General features: G+C 42.8%; 1 protein-coding gene across 1 annotated transcript; it reads left to right on the forward strand.

The window, feature by feature from the left end:
* Positions 1-11835: 11835 nt before the first annotated feature.
* LOC127582364 (elongation factor 2) lies at positions 11836-21310 on the forward strand. The gene is made up of 15 exons (XM_052037535.1): positions 11836-11951; positions 13013-13227; positions 13595-13776; positions 14128-14339; positions 15457-15635; positions 16152-16257; positions 16496-16609; positions 16867-17005; positions 18347-18542; positions 18872-19130; positions 19208-19315; positions 19399-19752; positions 19855-20037; positions 20371-20503; positions 20931-21310. The coding sequence occupies exons 1-15, from the start codon at positions 11949-11951 to the stop codon at positions 21122-21124; spliced, it is 2577 nt and encodes an 858-aa protein (XP_051893495.1). The 5' UTR covers positions 11836-11948; the 3' UTR covers positions 21125-21310.
* The last annotated feature ends 2299 nt before the right edge of the window (positions 21311-23609 follow it).

Genomic DNA, 23609 nt, shown 5'->3' on the forward strand with positions numbered 1-23609 from the left:
TGCATAGTTGGATTTAAATTTGAGCCCAAGGTTGTCATTAGCATAGATGGATTACTATTGGTCTTTAAGATGGAAGGAACTTAGTTAAGTATTTTACGTATTCCAGTTTAGTTTTGGTTAATTGGTTTATGTAGATCCTTCTGTTCAAAGACAAGTATTAGCTTATCTAACCTTAGTAAATATGTATGTTTTCAGTTATCTATTTCTTGCAAGGAAGTTAAAACTGTCCCTCTCATTCTCTTTTACCCAAACCAGAATGAAAAACCATGGTCAAACAATTCCTCCTTTAATTCAACCATTTCTTGGTACAAAGGAAAAGGTACATCAAAGTCCAGAGGTTTAATGAAAGCACTGGACTGTTGTGAAAACATTTCTGCGTCATTATTTCTTTCCCTGAAGGTCATCTGTCATCCTGCCCGTTCTGGCCAATGTGTGACTCCAGATCCACCAGTGTGGTTGACTCTTAACTGCTCTCTGAAATAGCCAAGCAAGCCACTTTAGTTCGGGGAACGTCTGTGGATGGACAATGGGCTGGATTGTGTTTGGTCCAGTCTGCTGCTCGTGCTCATCCCATCGATTGTTCTTGCAGACCCGTAGCCGTCCTAGTGCATGGAAGCAGCTGTGGCTAAGCTTCAGGTCATTCTCAAATAGTCAAATGCATTTAAAAGTATTTGAAACACTTAAATGATTTTAAAATGGAATTAATTTGTTTCACTTAAATGAGTTTGAATTAATTTAAAAAGAACAGTAAAATGAAATAGTGGGGTCAAAAAAAGCTGTTACCTGTAGCTACCTTTTCAACTCAGATTAGTGACCTGTTCAAATGAATGGGGTCATATGACACATTGAGAGGCTGAATGTGTCAGCTCCACACACCTGAGTTTATCAGCATGACTCTGTGCTGAGTCCAGCAGCAGAGCAGGCGATCAAATGAACTGGCATCAGCTCTCCAGTGTGTTCCTGAGTTCTGTGCTGCAATGCACAGGTGTAAACCACTGACGAAAGGTGACTACATTCCACTCCATTAATGTTGGATTTCCCACCAACACCCACATTCTGAGACTGAATAGAAACCAGCTACAGAACAAGCAACTTTTCGTTACTTCATGTGATTCTACACAGTGGATCTCCGTTGCAATGTGACATTATAGGCATCATTATTGCCATGTCCTAACTTGTTTCTGTGGGGCCTAGAGACTAGATGACATAGCAGTATTTGGGTTGCTGCTACGCATTTGAAGATGTACTTGAAGATGAGTGGAATGTGATGATGATAATTCCTGTATCAGACATACATCAAATTACATTTATCCTCCATGCAATTCAAAGGAAATTAGACATAAATTGACTTGGCTTAACCTTCATTGGGCATTCCCAGAAACAACTTGTTTTTTTTTATGCATCACCTTAGGAAATATCCACACCTACTATATATCCTTCAGACCCACCTACTGGCTTTGTTTTACCCCACCCAACCTTGCACCCACCTAGACCAGGCCTCAGTCCCAGACAGCATGTTACATCCCAGGAAAAGTGTAACAAAGGCAATTTTGAAGCCACCTGTGGTAAAAGGGATTTCTTTAACTGTAACTCAAAGCAATGGAGGAGAATGTGAAATAAAGTGATTTTTTTTTATATATATCTTTCTGAAAGATCCTCAGACGATCACAGGCAGAAAGTTGATTCAGGACACACGTCCTGCAAACTTGAATGCTTCTATCTTATCGTTAAGGTCAATTTAATGGGCACAGTACATAAATATACATTGGATCCTGGTTTACTCATTAAAAACCATTCCATTCCAACAATAAGGCACAGGTTGTGGGTGGAGTTTGTTGAAAGGATCTATTGTGAGAAGGCCATAACAAGCCCTGTTTCACAACATAAAATCCTGAAAGAAGCACTGGCCAAACTGCCCCCTGCGCTGTTGGCATTGAATAAAGGATAATAAGTGAAAGAAAGAAAATATAATGCTAAGTTAGAACCAAAAGATGATAAGAGCAACAGTAGTGGAACAATGTCTGCCTTTAAGACAGATGGTATGGTTGAAGCCCACTCCCCCCAGGGGCAAAGGAAGAACAAACTAATCCAGAGTACCCTGAATGAGGAAAGATGTAGAGAAGAAGTTAAAACAAAACCAGTTTTGGGTTGCAAGAAGCAGGCTTACAAAAGGGAAAAGTGAAAATAAATAAAATTGGCAAAAAGAATACATGAGAAAAGATTAGCTGTAAGTGTAAATAGGAAAATAAGCATTCCTTAGCTGAATTTATAAGTAGGTAAATCACCATAATTGGATTGGATGCATCCTAGGATTCTGAGAGAAGTACAGAAGGAAAGTGTTGGGGCACTGACCATAATCTTTTAATGCTCTTTGGATACAGGAGTGATGTCAGAGACTGGAAGGTGACAATTGTTATTCTCGCGTTCAAAAAAGGGAGCAAGTCCAGCAACTATAGTCCAGTCAATTTAACCTCAGTGGCATGAGACGTTCTCCAAACATTGACCAGGGGCAGGATAAATAGTCACCTGGAGGAAAGTGGATTGATTAAGGTAAGCCAGCACAGATTTGTTAAGGGCACATCGCATTTGACCAATTTGATAGAATGTTTCTGAGCTAACAGATGGAGTTGATGAGGGTAATGTGGTGTACGTCGACTTCCAGAAGGATTTTGATGAGCTGCTGCATGACAGGCTTGCACAAAGTTGACGCTCATTGTCTGAAAGGGAGCATTGATACAAAGCAGAGTAGTGAATGGTTGTATTTGGAACTGGAGGAAGGTGAATAGTGTTGACCAGGGATTGGTGATTGTACCATGCGGTTTTTGACCTATAGTAATGGCTTGGGGGGAGGGGGGTGGGGTTGCAAGCCACAACTTCTGGATGACACAAAACTTGTCAATTTGTAACCTGCTAGGGGGACAGTGATAAACTGCAGCAGAATGCAAACAGGCTAATGGAATGGGCAGATGTGCAGCAGATAAAGTTTAATGCAGAGAAATGCAAGGTGATGCATTTTGGCAGGAAGAACAAAGAGAATATAGAACAAAGGATACTGTTCTTAAAGGGGTGCAGGAGGAGAAGGACCTGCGGGTATGGACACACTGGTCACTGAAAGCGGCAGGATATGTTGAGAAAAGCGTTAGTGAGAAAAAACACAATTCTGAGTTTTATTGATATAGATAGAGGGTACAAAGCAGGGAAATTATGCTCAACTTCTATAAAACATTGGTCCAGCCTCAAATGGAGTATTGTGTTCCGTCTGGTCACCTCATTATAGGAAGGATGTGAAGGCAATAGACAAAGTACAGGAAGATTTATGAGCATGGTTCCTGGGATGGTTACGAGGATGGGAACTGGGACTGTTTCCTTTAGAGAAGATAAGTGTGAGGGAAAATCTGATGCAAGTATGTTGAAGGATGGATAGTGGCTGGCGCTTACCATTAGTGGAGGAGCTGAGGACTGAGATCGCAGGTATCAAATAAATGTTCCACGCAGCATGTGGTTGGAATCTGGAATGCACTGCCTGCAGGTGTGGTGGAGGCAGGTTCTGTTGTGGCCTTCGTGAGGGAATTGGATAAATACATGGTGGAGAAAGAATTACAAGGCTGTGGAGAGAGGGCCAGGGTGGAACTAGTGAGTTGCTCTCGTTGAGAGCTGGTGTGAATACAATGGGCTGAATGGCCGCCTTCTGCACTGGAACCTCTCCATGATTCTTGAGTCAGCCAGTTGAATAAGATAAATTTTGAAAGCACTGTGGAGTCTTCCTTACTGTTATATTTAAAAAGGCAACATAGAAAAAAATCATAAGCTCAGTGCTCTTTGAATAGAATAGTTCCCACTCCCCTGTCAGGAAGCTGGGAACATTTCCCCTCTGTCCATCCTCACAAAACACAATTTCACATCATCAGCTTTATCTGGAAATCTCTCGGTTCACAAACACGCTCACTTCCAACACGAGTACATCAGAAGGAAGCCGGGGGTAACTCAAATAATCTTTTGTAATTTGTTTGCTGCATCTGTTGAAATATGGCCTTTGAAATTGTGGTTATTGCCAGTGGGAGATGTGTTGCACTAAGAGTTACAGTGACAACCTTGTGTCCATCTGTACTGCACTCCAGTGTTATACAGTGACAGCCTTGTATCCATCACTTGTCAAGTTATGATGACAGACCTGGGTCTAAAGCTGGCCTGGATGTAAACTTGGATAAGAAAGGACTGGATCCCTGACCAATGCCCGACATTGTGTGGGCCCAAGGAACTGGCCAGTATTGGGTGGGCCCTAAGGACCCAAGCCTGACTGGGTGGGTCCCAGGAACTGGGCAGACTGCAGGGTAAGTTAAGTTCTGACCTTGAGTACACGACCAAGATAGGTCATCTGGTTGGACAGTGGCGCAACAACAAACTCTTGCTCAACGTAAGTAAAATTAAAGAACTGATTTGTTGACTTCGGGAAGGGGAAGGAGGGCAAACATACGCCAGGCTACATTGGGGGATTGGCAGTGGAGAGGGTCAGCAGCTTAAAATTCCTGGATGTTAACATATCGGAAGACCTGTCCTGGGCCCAACACATAGATGCAATCACAAGGAAGGCACACCAGCATCTCTACTTAAAAGGTTAAGGAGGTTCGGCACATCACTGAACACTAACAAGCTTCTACAGATGTACTACTGGAAGTATCCTGACTGGTTGCATTGTGGTCTGATACGGCAATTCGAATGCACAGGAATGTAAGAAGCTGCAGAGAGTCGTGGACTCGGCCCAATACATCACGGGCACCTCCGTCCCCTCCATCAAAAAGTATCTACGTGAGGCGTTACCTCAAGAAGGCAACATCCATCATCAAAGATCCCCACCATCCGGGCCATGCCATCTTCTCTCAGCTATCATCAGGCAGGAGGAACAGAAGCCTGAAATCCCACACCAGGTTCAAGAACAGCTACTTTCCTTCAACCATTCGGTTCTTGAACCAACCTGCACAACCCTAATCACTACCTCAATAACAACACCATGACCACTTTGCACTACAATGGACTTTTTTTTATTTTAATTGTCTCTTTCTTGAATAACTTTGTATAATTTATGTTCTTCTTGTGAATGTTGTGTATCTGATGCTATCTGCCTGTGATGCTGCTCCAAGTAAGCTTTTCATTGCACCTGTGCATACAAGTACTTGGGCGTATGACAAACTCAACTTTGACCTTTAAGTTTACAGCAGTTATCCTGGTTACGACATTGCGCAAGTTTTCTGGTAAATGGTGGTGATGTCACCTACTTCTCCTTCAAGGGAGTTGTGGTTGTCCTGGATATTCCTGATCCTGTTGGTTTTAGAAGAAAATCCATTTCAATAGCCAGTTTTATTTTCAGAAATATAAACGGAGAGTGCTGGAAATACTGAGCAGGTCTAACAGCATCAGGACAGAGAGAGAGAAAAATGGAGTTAACATCTCAGGTTAAAGACTCTTCATCAGAACTGGGCAAGTGAGAAAACAAGTGTGTTTAAGCTGCAGAGATGGGAAAGGATGGAGAGACTGAGGAAACGTCTGTGATAGGATGAGACCAAGGTTGTCCAGGTGACTCGGTACTTTCAGAACAGTCTTGTTAATGATGAATGAGGGCAGCTGGAGAGAGAATAATAAAACAAGAAGTGTACTAGAACTGAGATGGAAACCTGAAACAAAAGTGAGTGCTGGAAATGCCCAGCACGTCAAGCAACATCTGTGGAGAGAGGTAAAAGGGAGTCAAGGTGGACGACCTTGCATCAGAACTGGCCAGTTCTGATACTAACAGGAAAAGCTGACTATCTGAAACATTTGAATTTGGCGTTGAGAGGGAAGGCAAAAGGCCATTCTTCAACCTTTTAGTCGTAATGCAACCAAATGGGATTAGTGGAGATGGGCAAAAAGGCCAGCATGGATGTGGTGGGCCAAATGGCCCACTTCCGTGCTGTACAACTGCATAACTCTTACGTTATTTTCAGACACTGGAAGTCTTTTACATGGACCAATTGGCAACCCCGGTCTAAAGGCTAAAAATCCTCAAAATCATTAAGACTTCCCAATATGAACATTTTAATATCAGGAGAAAATAAATTCCAGGAATACCAATTCAATCATCTCAAACATAGGTGTAAATACTTAACTGGGCTAGTGTGGTATGTGGAGTAATTCCTCCCAAGAATTCACGTTATTAAATATGTGCCTCCTGCTCAGAGGACAACAGAATGCCACCCTCACCAATCATCTCCTTCCTCTATGCCTGGCAGGGTTGCATTAACATTTAGCAAACCCACTTCGTCAAAAGATGTGCTTGAATGCAGCTTATAATGCTTTGGAAACAACTGCTTGGAAGCCACCCAAAGCTGACCCCTTCCTAACTGTTAGGGAAAGGTTTGCAGATTGTGAAGGAGGCGCCTTCTCTGACAGAAGTAGGTGAGCTTATGTGTCACGGCATTCAGCTTCTCTTGCATGTGGCCTTGATTCTAGCCTTGTCACATGGCACCCCCAGCTGAACTGCACCCCCAGCAACATCTGATACCACCTGTTCACAAACACCATGGATAGGTAGATAAGGAGTGGAGGCACTGGCTCAGAGGTGTACAGGCACGGTAGTGTAACAGTTAGCATAACGCTTTACAGCGCCAGAGACCCGGGTTCAATTCCCGCCGCTCTCTGTAAGGAGTTTGTACGTTCTCCCCGTGTCTGCGTGGGTTTCCTCCGGGTGCTCTAGTTTCCTCCCACATTCCAAAGACATACACATTAGGAAGTTGTGGGCATGCTATGTTGGCCCCAGAACACTCTACGCAAAAGATGCATTTCACTGTGTATTTTGATGTACATGTGACTAATAAAGATCTGATCTGATTTTTTTTTAAATCTTACTCAATAGAAAGATAGGCAGCAATGCAGACTTCTGGCAAAAATCACCAGGTTCATCAAATGACTGACGTTTCCTTTTGAAATCTAAAGGTATGTTATTTAATAGAATATTTGTGTCCTGTGCATAGCGCAGTAACAAAGCAACACAGAAATTGGAAATTTTACATGTATGTTATGTTTAGCATAAGGATGTACACTACACTCTTAGTTTTCTTCTATTGTCTCCATAGGAGGCCATCCATAGCCCAAAGGGGGGCCAAATTTAATTTTCCCTATTAAATATTTTTTTCAGATGTGTTTCAGGTAGTGAATATATGAGTGAATCTGACCTTAAGTACTTTTATCTACCTGAACAACAAAGAGAAACTGAAAATTTGTATATTGACTTTCTGTGGGAGATCAGGTACAATTCAAACCAGTTATCATAGAATCATAGAACAGTACAGCACAATACAGGCCCTTCAGCCCACAATGTTGTGCTGACCTTTCAACCTTGCCTAAGACTATCTAACCCCTTCCTCCCACATATCCCCCTATTTTAAATTCCTCTATATGCTTATCTAGCAATCCCTTGAATTTGACCAACGTACCTGCCTCCACCACCACCCCAGGCAGCGAATTCCATGCCCCAACCACTGTCTGGGTAAAAAAAAACCTTCCTCTGATATCTCCCTTGAACTTCCCACCCATTACTTTAAAGCCATGCCCTCTTGTATTGAGCATTGGTGCCCTGGGAAAGAGGCGCTGGCTGTCTACTCTATCTACACCTCTTAATATTTTGTACACCTCTATCATGTCTCCTCTCATCCTCCTCCTCTCCAAAGAGTAAAGCCCTAGCTCCCTTAGTCTCTCCTCATAATACATTTTCTCTAAACCAGGCAGCATCCTGGTAAATCTCCTCTGCACCCTTTCCAATGCTTCCACATCCTTCCTATAATGAGGGGAATATATCCAAGAGAAAGAATTAAGTTTGGTGAGAAACCAGATAAAAGCTTTAGATAGTATTACAGAGGCTGTTCATAATAACCAAGGAATCATTTTTTTGGATGTTTCTGGTGGAACGCAAAAACTTTCCTTATTAATCTACTTTCCACTAAAGTTTGAAGACAAAAGACAAGATCTCTTTGTTAGTCACATGTACAGTGAAATGCATCTTTTGTGTAGAGTGTTCTGGGGACAGCCCGCAAGTGCCGCCTCGCTTCCGGCGCCAACATAGCATGCCCACAACTTCCTAACCTGTATGTCTTTTGGAACGTGGGAGGAAACCGGAGCACCCAAAGGAAACCCACGCAGACAAGGGGAGAAAGTACAAACTCCTTACAGATAGTGACCGGAATTGAACCCAGGTCACTGGCGCTGTAAAGCGTTACACTAACCGCTACATGATGGCACTGGCCGTGGCTTCATCAGGCATTGCTTCAACACTTTTGACAGAGGGTAAAACTGCACATTTGCCTTTTAACCTCCCTTTAAATTTGTAAAATGTGGAGACTCCAACATATAATATTGGTCAGGGAAATGCAAAGGGAAGAATTCTAAAAGATTGTAAACCTATTGTCTGGGATGAATGTACAATGGCTTATAAAGTAGCCATTGAAGCATTAGGTTGAATGTTGCAAGATCTTACATACAATAATCAATTAATGGGAGGTGTTACTTTAGTGCTAACTGGAGACTTTTGCCAAAAATTATCAGTAATTCTACGAGGTATTGAAGTAGATGAATTGAAAGCCTGTGTTAAAGCATCATATATTTGGTAAAATATTAAACAATTACACTTGAAAACCAAACGTGAGTGCATTTGACAGGCGAATTATCTAAGAGAGTTTGCTTCAAGTTTACTCAAATTAGAAAATGGGGAAATTAAACACAAAGATTCAGCAGGAATGATTTTGATGAAGAACTTGGACCAAATTGTTACATCACTTCATGATCTGATGCCAGCTGTTTTACCAAATGTCACTCAACATAATATGAATTGCCAACAGTTGCGTGAAAGAGCACTTTTAGCACCAAAAAAATGACACGGTGCAGGCGATGAATAAAGACCTTTTAAAGCTTCCCAGACAACCTGTACAATATAAATATATTGACAGTGTGGAAGACAGTGCATTTTCCTATTGAATTTTTAAACTCCCTGTCACCACCCGGTGTGCCATCACATCACCTTGAACTGAAAGAAGCTCCAATCATACTATTTATCAATTTGGATCGACCTGTACTCTGCAACAGCACAAGATTTTCGGTTCAAAAACTACCACATGTCATTGAGGCTACAATAATTACTGGTGATGCTGTGGGGAAAATGCCTTCAACCCTCAGAAACCAAATATCCCATCTGATTTACCTTTTCAATTCAAGCAACTTCTGTTCTCTGTTCAGCTTAGTTTTACTATGAACATTAACAAGGTGCAAGGACATTTAAAGTTGTTGGCCTTAATGTCGAAAGTCAATGCTGTTCCTATGGTCAGCTACATGTTGGTTGCTCCAGAGTTGGAGATAAAAACAATCTGTACATTTTTACACCAGATTCAAAAGGAAGAAATATAGTGTATTCTGAAGCACTTCAACATTGAAATCAAGTAAATTTACACCTTGTGTTTTACTTAAAGAAAACTATATTAGATATAAAAACAAACTGCTGGAGGAAATCAGCTGGTCAAGTAGCATCTGTGGAGGCAAAGGGATGGTTTCCATGCTTGATCTTCTCCATCCTGTGCCGGCAATCCCAGATATACTTGTGTGTTCAAGACTAGACAGTCTTCCCAGGTCTCTGACTCCCATTTCCCATTCCTTCATCATCTTCACACACCTAGCTGAATCCTATGAGTCAGATCCAATGTTCAGTGTGAATCTGAGTTGGACATTCCTTCACAGGTCTGAACCCAACCTGGGTGATAGTGTCACTGCTCAGCTTCAGATGACGTGCAGGAGAGACTATAGTAACACTGAGCCAAGAATTTCTGAGACTGACATGTAAGTTGTAACTCTTGTCCTTTGTGGTAAACAGCAGGAACAAACAACATTTAAGACAGAAAATCCATCCCAAGGAGAATCATATGTAGTTATAATGGCAGAAGAATTATGGCAGTGTCAGAGGAGCCTTCTGCTCATCTCAACAGATTTATTGAAGAGAAAATGCAGTTGGATGACAGTCTCATGGAACAGCTCTGTTTAGTCTGCAAGCAAGACCACAAGCATTTTAGTTGTCTATCGCACATCCCCACTCTGCTGTTTGAGCTTGGCTTCCTACACTATCCCAGTGAAGGACAATACAAACATCCTTCAGCTAGGCACCTTTCAGAATTCAACAGTTTCAGATAACAATCTGCTCATTGGGTTTTCTCGCCCATGGTGGGTTTTTTAAAGTCAGTCCAACAGCAACTTTTGCCTTATACCTTCTCTTCTGCATCCACCACAGGTCTCTCCACCGAGTTTCCTTTTTATTCTCCCCTCCCTCAACTCTTGAATCATTTACATCTCTAACTTTTTCCAATTCTTGCAGCCTAAAAATGTAATGCTATTTCCCTATCCTGACATCTGCCTGACCTGCTAACTACTTCCAGTACTTTGTTTAGATTATCACTGAAAGAAAGAATTGTTAGTTCCAAAATACTGGATAGTTACATGATAAGAGGTAGTTAATTAAAACTGAAGTGCATAGGAATTTCTTCTCACAGAGAGTGGGGAATCTCTGGAATTCTCTGTCCCTGAGGGTTGGAGTCAGAGAGTCACACAGCGTGGAAACAGGCCCTTCAGCCCATTTTCCATGCTGGACATCAAGCACCCAGTTACACTAATCCCGTTTTATTCTCCCCACATTCCTGCCAACCTCCCCCAGATTCTACTGCACTCCTAACACCAGGGATGATTTACAGTGGTCAATTCAGGATGTGGGAACCTCCTGGAGGAAACCCACGTTACAGGGAGAACGTGCAAACTCCACACAGCCGCCACCCGAGGTCAGGATCGAACCGGGGTCGCTGGAGCTGTGAGGCAGCAGCACTACAGGCTGCGTCACTGTGCCACCGTTAGCCTTCAGGAGGCAAAATTATTGGAGGTATTTAAAGAGGAGATAGATAGTTTTTAAGAAAGATAAGGCGACCAAGGAATTTAATTGCAACCAGTGTATATGACAAAAAACTAGTATGGATCTGAATTATGGAGAACTGGCACAGAAGAGGTAGAGATATTGAGTACAGAGGTTGGGATAGTTATGTTGCAGTTGTATAAGATGTTGGTGAGGACACTTTTAGAATATTGTGTTCAGTTTTGGTCACCCTGCTATAGAAATGATACCATTAAGCTGGAAAGAATGCAGAGGAGATTTACGAGGGCATTGCTAGGACTCGAGGGACTGAGTTACGGGGAGAGGTTGAGCAGGTTGGGACTTTATTCATAGGAGAATGAGGGGGTGATGTTATAGAGGTGTATAAGATCACACAGGTCATAGATAGGGTCAATGCGGACAGTCTTTCTCCCAGGGTTGAGGAATCAAGAACTAGAGGGCATAGGTTGAAGGTGAGGGGAGAGATTTGATAGGAACATGACGGGCAACTTTTTCCACTCAGCATATGGAAGTGGTTGAGGTAGGTACATTATTTAAAAAACACTTGGATAGGGAAGGTTTAAAGGGATATGGGCCAAACGTGGGCAAGCTTAGATGGGAATCTTGGTCCGCATGGGACAGTTGGGCTGAAGGGCCTGTGTCCATGCTCTATGACTCTATAATTATATTGAATGATGGGGCAGGCTTGAGGGACCTTCTCCTAATATCTTGTGTTCTTATGAATTGCGAGTCGTGAGTAAAACTCTTGTGTTCTTTGCTTAGGATTTCCCAGCTTTTCTGATTTCAGTGATCTCCTCCACTCTGGACGTAGAGGTTGCAGCGGCCCCTCCCAGCCGCTAGTTGGCGGTGTATCCGGGAGGACCGCGCCGCGGGTCACGTGACGCGGCTGCGGCTGGTAAAAGGCCGGAAGTTGCTGTCAGCGGTCCTTTCTTCATCCGCCCGGCCAGCGAGGCGGGTAGAAGCCGGAGTCTCAGCGCCGAACAATCCCCCGCCATCCGGCAACATGGTGAGTCGGCGGCGGCCGGACCGACCCCGCACCGACTCGGGGCGTCGCCTTCGTGGCTTTTAGCGGGATATTGACGGTCGATGAGCTGTCCCGGAGCCGGTTCACCCACACCGGGGGACACAATGGAGGGCAGGCGGCGGCCCCGCCATGGCGGCCTCTCCGCTGTCGGCAGGGCGGACGGCGCTGCGGCGGCCCGGGCGGCTGGGGGCTCGGCGGCGGCGGCGGAGCGGGGCCGCTGGGTGCGGTTGTGCGTCACCGGGAGCACCCCCCCCCCCCCCCCCCGCCATTCCTCCGGCGCAGCCGCAGTACCCCGGGAGGGGGAGGGGAGGGGGTTCGGCGGTAACGGGGGAGGGGGCGGCGGTAACGGCGGCCGCCCGCCCGCCACATGGAGCGCGCCCCCGGTGCCGCAGTCGGCTCGGGTCCCGCAGCGGTTCCCCGTGTGACGCCGGGCGGCGGTCCCTTCCCTCTCCTCCTCTCTCCTCCCCTCCCGCACTGCGGCCGCCCCAGCTCCCGGCTGCGGCACCTCGCCTGACTTTGCCTCCTTTCCGAGTCATCCCCTCGTTAAGGGGGAATAAAACACCGGGATTGATCGCAGCACATGCTGCTGTTGGCCTCATCGGGTGGACAATTGTTATTTAAACCTGCCCTCGACCTCTGGTGAAACGTGTTGATCCGCAGTCCCGGATTTAATTCCGAGAATTATGGTATGTTTTACCGTGAGCCTGTGGAGTTCGTTATTGGTGGGGGAAGCTTGCGTTTGGCATTTTTGTAACGTGGCGTTTTAGCCATTCTGATTGTGGATCAAACAGCAGATGGTACGTGAGAGGGTGCATCAGTGTCGTTGCAAATTCACGATTGGGGCGAATGAATGCAGAATTGGAATCTTGATTGTGCAGCCTGTCTGCTTTTAAATGACGTTAGAGTATGGTGAGAAATTACATACAGAGCACTGCATACATTGATTTGAGCATGAAGCAATTTTGACGGATTTGTATGCTGGTCTCTGTGTCTTTGGGAATGCAGTTGGCACAGTTCTGGATGTCTGTTTTCTCATCCTTCAGGTGAACTTCACGGTAGACCAGATCCGTGCGATCATGGACAAAAAGTCCAACATCCGTAACATGTCTGTGATTGCACATGTTGACCACGGCAAATCAACCCTCACTGACTCTCTGGTATCGAAGGCTGGAATCATTGCCTCTGCTCGGGCTGGTGAAACCAGGTTCACTGACACACGCAAGGATGAACAAGAAAGATGTATCACCATTAAGTCTACGTAAGTAATTTAGAATTTGTTTAGTGAGTCCCAAGGTTTGACATTGCTGCTCTCTTTTTTTGCAGTTGTATCCCCTTTCCTGTGTTTGGTATTTGAGGTTCTGGAAACTGGAGCAACCTAATCTGGTCATGACCTTGCAGTCTCTGGGAAAACATTGTTCTCATGTTTTATCCTTGTGGTGGTTTACTTGCCAAGCCTACTCTACAAAAATTTGTAGCAATCAGCAAAATTGATTGAGATTGTGGATCAAGCCACAAGCTTATTTGTCTCCATTATGCTGCATAATTGTTGCTGTCATTTTGCAAATTAGTTTCCTATGTTGCTGTGTTAGTATGAGGATCTAACAATTTGACTTCTGTCTGTCCAGTGCTATCTCCTTGTATTATGAGCTCAAGGAACAAGATTTGGCTTTCATTAAACAGTGCAAGGATGGCAGTGGCTTTCTTATCAACCTGATTGACTCACCTGGACATGTTGACTTCTCCTCTGAAGTGACAGCTGCTCTGCGTGTGACTGATGGTGCTCTGGTTGTGGTGGACTGTGTCTCTGGTAAGTGTCACAGGTGGCATTTTGTCCCTTTTGAACAGCTGTGGGGTCAAAGCCTTCAACTCTTCACAGACAGGAAATCGGTTGAAAAGTAAAATTTGCCCAGCATGTTTGTGGCCAAGAAGTGGGGCATGTATCTTCTGGGAACACAAGATGCAGCTTGAATGTGGCTTCTTAAATTTTCTGGTAGCTGAAATCAACTGAATTTAAGTTGTAGCTACATGCAACCTTTACAGTGTTCTGTCACTTCATGGAATTGCTTCAAACTCATGATAGTGTAGATTTTTAAATCCAAAATTCAATGAGTATGAATTTTGAGCCCATGATTAAGTTAGCAATGCTACTTGTTCCCAGGGGTTTGCGTGCAGACTGAAACCGTGCTCCGTCAGGCCATTGCTGAACGTATCAAGCCTGTGCTGATGATGAACAAAATGGACCGAGCCTTGCTGGAGCTGCAGCTTGTCCCCGAGGAGCTCTACCAGACTTTCCAACGCATTGTGGAAAACGTCAATGTCATCATCTCCACCTATGGTGAAGATGAGGGTGGCCCCATGGGCAACATCATGGTAAGAGTAACTTGAATAACTTTGTATTCTTGCTGTAATCTATTGACATAACTGGCAATGAATCATTGGGTATGATCTTAAATGTCAAGTGCAATCCTGCACTATTTTAGTTCTGCAGTTTGAAAATGGGATAAAAATATAATTGACTGTTGGCTAATGTGTGATGGCCTCCATTTTTAATCCATCTAATTCTTTGATTATCGGGGTTGATTGGATAGTTCTTGTGACTCTTGTCCAATGAGTTTGAGATTGGGTTTAGTAAAATGCTTTGTGAATGCTATCGCCAGTATCAGATATGTTAATGTCCCATTGTTAATGTTCTGCATAGAAGCAGCTTAAGTGCAGAACACTTTTTTTACACTAGCTATTAGATTGTACATCTAACTACTTTGGATGTTCTGCCTCAGTCTTCCATTCCTGTTCTTGCTTTTTGTGTTAGAAGTGTGTAAATTTTCTCATCTATTTCAAAAGCTTATCTGCAGGATTTTGTAACCTCATCTCATCTGTATCCTAGTCAGCTGGTGGCAAAACAAATTATAGCATTTGATCTGGGTTGGCAGTTGGCACCTTTGTACCTCCTTGAAGCTTGGCCAGGTTGTACATCAATTCCTACACTCTGGTAACTTTCCCACCATGTGGTACTTCCTACCACTTCCAATCATGTATTGCAACTTGTTCCACAGAATGAGTATTATTCTAGCAGGAAACAGCTGGGTGCATCATCAGTGTCTTTGCATCTTAGTTTATTTGGCACTTTAGTCATAATTGTATTGCACAGTCGTGGTCCTTTTTCCCCATCTACACTAATCATACATGCCTGCACTGGGTCCATATACTTCGATTTCTTACCTACTTAGGTGCCTACCTAAATGTCTCTTGAATGTAGTGACTGCCTCTAACTCCACATCCTGTGGCAGCAAGTTCCAGGTAGCAACCATTGTTTAAAAAAAACAAAACACTTCCCCCTTTTTTTTAACCTCCTTCCTCAAACCTAAGCCCTCTTATTTTTGAGGTTCCTGTCATTGGGAAAAGATTGGGATTGTCCATCCATGCCTCATCTGTGATACTTCATCTGTCACTGAACCAATCTTGAACTTCCATTGTCTTGTTATTCCAGGTGGATCCAGTTTTTGGAACAGTTGGTTTTGGTTCTGGACTTCATGGATGGGCCTTCACCCTAAAGCAGTTTGCAGAAATGTATGTTGCCAAATTTTCTGCCAAGGGTGAGGCTGCCCTCTCTCCAGATGAGCGTGCCAAGAAAGTAGAAGATATGATGAAAAAACTGTGGGGTGACAGGTGAGTTCCTGCAATTTGGGATCATCCATTAACAGAGTGAAAAGTTGTTAGCGCTTAGACTCATGGTGTTTCTTTCTAGTCAAAAATTTGCAACAGAACCTGAAAGGTCCTTCTGCTTTGCTGGCCTGTTGAATATTTTGAATGCTCTCGTCAGTTTAGATTTTTTTTTGTATTCTAAGTATTTACAACAGGATGTGCTCAGTTTTTTTGTAAAATTTTAAAGATTCAAGTCCCACTCAGACCTCTAACCTAGGCTGAGATGCTGCAGTTTCAGGGTGTTTTCCTTTTCCATTTTTTAATCAAGATGGTATTACAGGGAGACCAATACAATGGCTTCAGTCTGGTCAGATCAATGGAACTGCAGGAAAAACACTCGTTAAACTGTCTTGGGGTTTAAAACCTTGAACTTGTTCCAGGGTTTCCCACTTTGGTATGGGAATTAGTTCTGAATGCTGAAAAGGCATCTGTCTTGTGCTGGCTATAGATTGACAAGTTTTGTTTTTATTTCTATTCCAGATATTTTGATCCTGCTGCTGGTAAATTTAGCAAGTCGGCCACCAATGCCGATGGCAAGAAGTTGCCCAGAACTTTCTGTCAACTTGTCTTGGATCCCATCTTCAAGGTAAGATTGGGAAACTGGAGCATGAGAACAGATGAGGCTTGCATTGAGCTGTGTGTGATGACCTGTTTGCATTTTCTTCACTTTGACCTGACTCTTTAGTGATGATAACACGTGTCTGAAGCTCAATTTTATAGCCAATCCAATAACATCAAATTAATCACAGAAGCAAGTGTTGCACTGATTTTTCTTAGCGCACGCTAGTACTAAAGTCAAGTAACGTTGGGTGCTTTCTTTCCAGGTCTTTGATGCAATTATGAACTTCAAGAAGGAAGAGACTGAAAAATTGATTCAGAAGCTTGATATTAAACTGGACAATGAAGATAAGGCCAAAGAGGGGAAACCTCTGTTAAAAGTGAGTACTCTCCCTTCACAAAGTGAACTGGCCTTTTGATAAAACGGACTGAAGTGCCTGGGCACTGTGGTTTCAATTTCAACATTGTCGCATGCTAAGATTTTGAGATTCGTTGTCATCTCCTTAAGTTTTGGGTGCTAGCTTGGTTTGTCTTTAATGTTAAAATACTTTTCTTAAATATTTTTCTTAAAATATTTATCCATTGGTTGTGACATGTTTCTTGCCTACCGGATTTTGAAAAATGTTGTCTTGTGCAGGCTGTGATGCGTCGCTGGTTGCCTGCAGGAGATGCTCTCCTGCAGATGATTACCATTCACCTTCCATCGCCTGTCACTGCTCAGAGATACCGCTGTGACCTTCTGTATGAGGGACCTCCTGATGATGAGGCTGCCATGGGTAAGTTAAATTCCCAAAGCTGTCCCAGGGTTGTCAACTATCAAATGTCACCTGAATAAGCAAGTTGCTATGGTTGTAGTGTTACAGTCACGTGGGCACTAAACAAAATTTTCATGCAGTGAGGTAGTTAATTCTGAAACTTCTTTTCCACCCACCCCCACTTTGCAGACATCCTTTGTAAATTATCCCAATTTTTAATCCACTTAGCAGATCTGTGTTTGTAGTTCTTGTATTGGGTTTGTTTCCTATCACAAATCTTATCTGGTAATAATACCTTTTCCTTGTTGTCCCTAATTGTTCAGTGACTCAGAATCAGGTTTATTATCACTGACATATGATGTGAAATTTATTATTTTGTGGCAGCAGTACAAACAAAAATCTATAAATTACTCTTTTTGCACTATTTATTTTTGTAATGAGGTGGTGTTCATGGACCATTCAGAAATCTGATGGCAGAGGGGAAGAGACTAAAATCATTGGGTGTGGGTCTTCAGGCTCCTGTACCACCTCCCTGATGGTAGTAGTGTCCTGGCTGGTGAGGGTCCTTAATGATCGATGCTACCTTCTTGAGGTACCACCTCTTGAGGATGTCTTTGGCAGGGAGGCTTGTGCCTGTGATGGAGCTGGCTGATTCTAAACCATTGGAGCCTCCATACCAGGCTGTGATGCAACCAGCCAGAATGCTCTCCACCATACATCTATGGAAATTTTCAAGAGTCTCTTTTGATACTGACCATGATTTACTTGCTGGTTTACATTCTTATTTCTCTTCTGTAATCAGGGACATGCCGGCAATGGTTTTTCTGCTTGTACAATGGTATTTTCAAAGGACACATTGCTACTTTCTCAGTTGTCATCTGGGAATTGTTCCCTACCTGAACCATTCAAGTATATGCCTATTACCATCTTGGTTTGGTTTCTCTACTGTCCTAATTGTTTGACTGCTTGTTAGACATTCAGTCCTGAATGTTGAAGCAGCCTCCGGCTGAACTAGGAAGACAAAAGCCATTGTCTTAAGTTCCTTGGCTACTAGCTCCTCACATAGTAAGACTCGAGCTGTTATGTCTCTGCTCATTTGCTACTAACAGCTTGCATTCATGAATACCTTGCCTCTGAACTTGGACAGTGCTAGCCTTTGGTTCATTCCACATCTTTGTACACCTGAGTTAAAGATTGTTCAGCTGCTCATGTCCAGAATGTTCAATAACAGTTGTCTTGAAAGTAGTTTCACAGTTGTAAAACTTTTGTCTACAGTAGTTGTCCAGAAGAAAACTTTTTTGCAATTTGCATTTTTTGATTGGAGGATGAGTGGAAGGACTGAACTTTTTTTTTCTTTTGAAGGCATCAAGAACTGTGATGCAAAGGGCCCCTTGATGATGTACATCTCCAAGATGGTGCCCACAACTGACAAGGGTAGATTCTATGCCTTCGGCCGTGTCTTCTCTGGTATCGTCTCTACTGGCCTCAAGGTCCGAATCATGGGCCCTAACTACACTCCAGGCAAGAAGGAAGACCTTTACCTGAAGCCTATCCAAAGGTTTGTGATTATGGTTCTCATTCTCCTGATTTAAGTGGTGAAATCAAGTTCATCGTTCTTCATATTTGGCTTCAAACGCTGACTCGTTTTCAGCGGGCAACTTATCATATTAAATTTTGTGTAACAAAATCAACCAGAGCATGCATTGGTTAAATTTAAAAATTGCTGTACTGGGTGGAGTTCAGTCGAGGAACAAAACATTTGAATATGGAGATGTAGTTATTCCTGTGATTAATCTACTACAATGTGCAATCATTTTGCAAGAGTATTCTTTGAAATTTACCTAATTATTTTTCCTTAATCTGTTGTCGTCATTTTTTTTGAAACAGAACCATTCTGATGATGGGCCGTTATGTGGAGCCTATTGAGGATGTGCCTTGTGGAAACATCGTGGGGCTTGTTGGTGTTGATCAATACCTCGTGAAGACCGGTACCATTACCACTTATGACCAAGCTCACAATTTAAGAGTAATGAAATTCAGTGTCAGTCCTGTTGTGCGTGTTGCAGTTGAAGCCAAGAACCCAGCTGATCTGCCCAAATTGGTTGAAGGTTTGAAACGTCTTGCCAAGTCTGACCCAATGGTGCAGGTAGGCTTTTCACATGGTTTTTGTTTTGTTGAGATCTAAATATTTTTAACGTGCTAAGCCTTTCCTTGTTTGTTCAGTGTATTATTGAAGAATCTGGAGAACACATCATTGCTGGTGCTGGTGAACTTCATTTGGAAATTTGCCTGAAAGATCTTGAAGAAGACCATGCTTGCATTCCCATCAAGGTAAGGCCTGTGGGTTAACGATGATAAATGATCTTTATTTGCTAATTTGGGCCTTATTGTAATGGTACCTCTTTTTCCTATAGAAATCTGATCCAGTTGTTTCTTACCGTGAGACGGTTGCTGAGGAATCCAATGTGATGTGCTTGTCCAAGTCTCCCAACAAACACAACCGTCTGTATATGAAGGCACGGCCATTATCTGAGGGCTTACCAGAAGACATAGATAAGGGTGAAGTCACTGCCCGTCAAGAGCTCAAACAGCGAGCTAGGTATCTCGCTGAGAAGTACGAGTGGGATGTCACTGAGGCTCGTAAGATCTGGTGCTTTGGACCTGATGGCACTGGTCCCAATATCCTGGTTGATGTGACTAAGGGAGTCCAGTATCTAAATGAAATCAAGGACAGTGTCGTTGCTGGATTTCAGTGGGCAACCAAAGAGGTGAGCTTATTTCAGACTTGGAACAGTACTGTTAGAATTTCTTCTCATTGTGCAACTTGCTGATTTTTTTTATGATGTTAACAACCACATTTTTCTCTCTAGGGTGTTCTGTGTGATGAGAACATGCGTGGGGTACGATTTGATATTCATGATGTAACCCTACATGCTGATGCTATCCACCGTGGTGGTGGTCAGATCATCCCCACTGCCAGGAGGTGTCTGTATGCCTGCGTACTGACTGCCCAGCCTAGACTCATGGAACCTGTCTATCTGGTTGAGATTCAGGTAGTGTGACAGTTTTTGTTTGGCTTGTGGGCTAGGTGGGAATCCAAGAGTTTTTAATTTTCGTGAAGTTAGCATGTTACTGCAAGTGCACATTCACCATTTAGTCCTGGGCTATTTGGACCTTGTGAATTGCGAGGGGGTTGGCTTGAGCCACCCAATGGGAACTAAACACCTATTACTGGGTTAAATCTGTTGATATCATCTAGTCGGCCCCTTCCTACCATAATGAAACTGCATGTTCCTTGTCTAGCTGTTAGCTAGATTAGTATTTTCAAATTTTCATTGTACAGTTATAGTATTAGGCATGAAGTGTAATGATTCCTTTCATTTCAGTGTCCTGAGCAGGTGGTTGGTGGTATCTATGGTGTACTGAACAGGAAACGTGGTCATGTGTTTGAAGAATCCCATGTTGCTGGCACACCCATGTTTGTTGTTAAGGCCTACCTCCCTGTAAATGAATCATTTGGTAAGTTTATTGTGTTTACCTGCAGACACTGGGCAGTTGTTATAGTGGAAAATCAGTCTTCAGCACAGCAGGAGGAGCCTTGCATTTTGCCACTTAGCTGCAAATTTCTCTTTGTTTGGTCATCTGTTATCCTTCCTGGCTGCCTTTGTCCTCTGGACCTTGTTCCCTTCTCTATCACCTACTTGACATTTGCTCTGATATCAGGGGCTGTTATCTATTAATGAAGAATGAGTAATTGTGTAATGTGCTGCATAAGATCTGAGCTTTCAAGGAGAAAGTTTGGTTATTTGTCATTTAAAAACAAAATGATTGAGCTGACCTTGGCTGTGCTGGTTTCTGCCTTTTTTAAAAAAGGATGTAATTATGTTTACGCTGTTTTTTGTTTGAGTGAACCTAACAAATGAACTGATATTTGTTTCCTGCCCAGGTTTCACTGCTGACCTGAGATCCAACACCGGGGGCCAGGCATTTCCACAATGTGTCTTTGACCACTGGCAGATCCTAACTGGTGATCCCTTTGAATCAACCAGTCGCCCAGCCCAGGTTGTGGCTGAAACACGCAAACGTAAAGGTTTGAAAGAAGGCATTCCAGCTCTGGACAACTTCTTGGATAAATTGTAAAGTTCAACTGCACATCATTGGAAATCTGACCAACACACCGTTGGATGGCTTTGAACTAATTAGTGAAGTTAACATTGCCAGATTAGCTATGATGGTGTATTGTATTGTACCCTTGCAATGAGATTCACTTTAAACAAAAAAAATGGACATCATAATGATATAAATTAAAAGAATGTTTACCTCGTATTTGGGTTCTTCATTGCATTGCTGTGTCAAAAATCATCTTGTGCCATGCTAGCTATATACACATGCATTACTTCTCATTTCATGAGGTAACAACTTGTTACCTGTTCTAATATTTATTCAGTGCTTGAATATTAAGCTCAGTGCTTTGAGTTGGGGTGTTCCAATTCAGGGTCTACATTCTGAACGTGAAACACTATGCCAGTATGGTATGCACAGCAAGTTTGTACAGCAGTGGACTTCACAAAATAGAAGGTCATTCTCACCGACTGATAGACTGGAGGCTAATGATGTGTGTGGCACCTTGGATGTGAGTTTGACTGTCATTAACATTGTGAAAGATGAAAAATGCAATAGATTGTATTGGTGGTATTGTAAACAATAAACTTTGCTATAATTTCAGTGGTGTACGTACTAGTCAGCTTTGCCTAACTTTCCTGTCTGCGTTACCCAGCTTTTCTATCTAGTGATCCTGTTGAGCTTGTGAACCATTTAAATGTGCTGCTAATATCTATAAAGAGTACCTTTTGACATAATGTCTGTTCTATCACTGTTCAGTTCTGACTGGAAGTCCCTTTCCATAAACCTATCCCCAAGTTTAATTTTGATTAACTGGTAGTTCAGTTTTAACTCAGCAATGACATGTTGCAGATTTGTTTCTTTTGCTTTAAGCTTTGTTCTTTCTAAGTTTCCAAAAATGACATTTGAGATTAATTTTACAAAATGGGCTGTTTTCTATAATGCAGCAGATTTTTTTAGTTGGCAGTACTTTCACCATCAAAGTTGTGTTCAAGCTTCAAGCCAGAGATGAGCCAAAGTGCCGAACAACAGCCCACAAGTAATTCAACTGTTGCATAAGGTTGGTACTGTGGGGATTGAGGGACTTACTCTTAGCAATTGTCATATCACTGTTAGTGGGAACTTGCTGTGTGTAAATTGGCTGCTGTGTTTCCTAAATTGAATAGGACTGTATTTGAAAGTGTTTCATTGGCTGAAAAGTTTGGCTGATGTGCAGATGAGAAATGATATAAATGGAAGCTCTTAAGAAAATTAAATCATTTGTGGAATTTGTATTTATGGGCAGTCTTAATTTTTCTTTCATAAGTGAGATTTGTATTAAATTCAGTAGGCTGGGTCTTTGCAGGTCTTAAGACAGTTTGGGTTTTTAAGGTGAGCTTTAATCAGGATCCTATTCACTACACCAGGAAGGTGACTGTGGTCACTCAACTTTGCAAATAGCATGAAATTATTGCAGGGGAGGAGAGGAACTGGGGAGGAGTGCAAGAGCAATGGCCAGAAATTCCAGGTCAATGATTTTACAATAATTTGCCTTTGTATGTAATTCCACCAGCTATCTTCATGCTGTAATTACTTTGGTTTTGTTTAACACACACACTATCCTTTTGGGGTTAGAGAAACAAAGGACTGCAGATGCTGGAGGAACTCGGCAGGCCAGGCAGCATCCGTAGAGAAAAGCAGGCAAAAGAAGGGTCCTGACCCAAAACGTTGACTGCCTGCTTTTCTCCACAGCTGCTGCCTGGCCTGCTGGGTTCCTCCAGCATAGTGTTTTCATCCTTTCAGGGTTGCAACTGTGAAGCTAACTAGATTCCAATCCGACCTCTACTGAGAATTGCTAATTCAATGTGAAGTACAGCAATCAATAGGTTGGATAAAGCAAATCCAGATGTTACACAATCAATGCCAAGTGGCTGGTAGTGTGGTTTATGTGTATATCTTTTTAAAATGGTGGATCTGGCAGAAGTAACTTCTAAGTTTATTGGAGAGGATGCCACAATTAAAGGCATAGCTATCTGTACTGCCACCATTGTTGAGAAATGGCAAGAGGGCAGAATTTAAAGGAGTGCCAGTACTTCAGGGTTCTAGGGCTGATATAAATGACAATAAAATGGAAGGGTGAAACCAACAAAGCTGAAGTTTCTAACAACAGTATTTAGCACCTCCTCATAAGCTCCCACTTTCCCTGGCTTTAGCAGATCTGTACCTATGATGTTACTTTCTATACTATCTTCCCTATATTTCTATTTGTGGACTCCCTACCAAATTAATAGGGCCCTCCACTATGTTTCATTTTCTGCCCTTTTTGACCAGAATGATAGGTTCCCCTTTCTAGCCCTCATATTTTGTACTGTGACACAACCCATTATTTACACAACTATTCTACTTAGCATTCCAGAGACTGTTCCCTCGGGGATGCTCTGGTTTCCTTCTCCATCCCCACTAAAACCCACTTCCCATATCACTGTCCTGTGACCTAGAAGGAATTGTCTCAACTCTTGGCTCC

Source organism: Pristis pectinata, chromosome 24, assembly GCF_009764475.1.
Source record: "Pristis pectinata isolate sPriPec2 chromosome 24, sPriPec2.1.pri, whole genome shotgun sequence".
Lineage (NCBI taxonomy): Eukaryota > Metazoa > Chordata > Chondrichthyes > Rhinopristiformes > Pristidae > Pristis > Pristis pectinata.

Excerpts from the sequence above, each read along its gene's own strand:
- LOC127582364 (XM_052037535.1), top strand. Across the intron at positions 14,340-15,456 it reads GCCCCATGGGCAACATCATG|GTGGATCCAGTTTTTGGAAC; the intron begins GTAAGAGTAACT and ends TTGTTATTCCAG. Across the intron at positions 16,610-16,866 it reads AGGGGAAACCTCTGTTAAAA|GCTGTGATGCGTCGCTGGTT; the intron begins GTGAGTACTCTC and ends TGTCTTGTGCAG.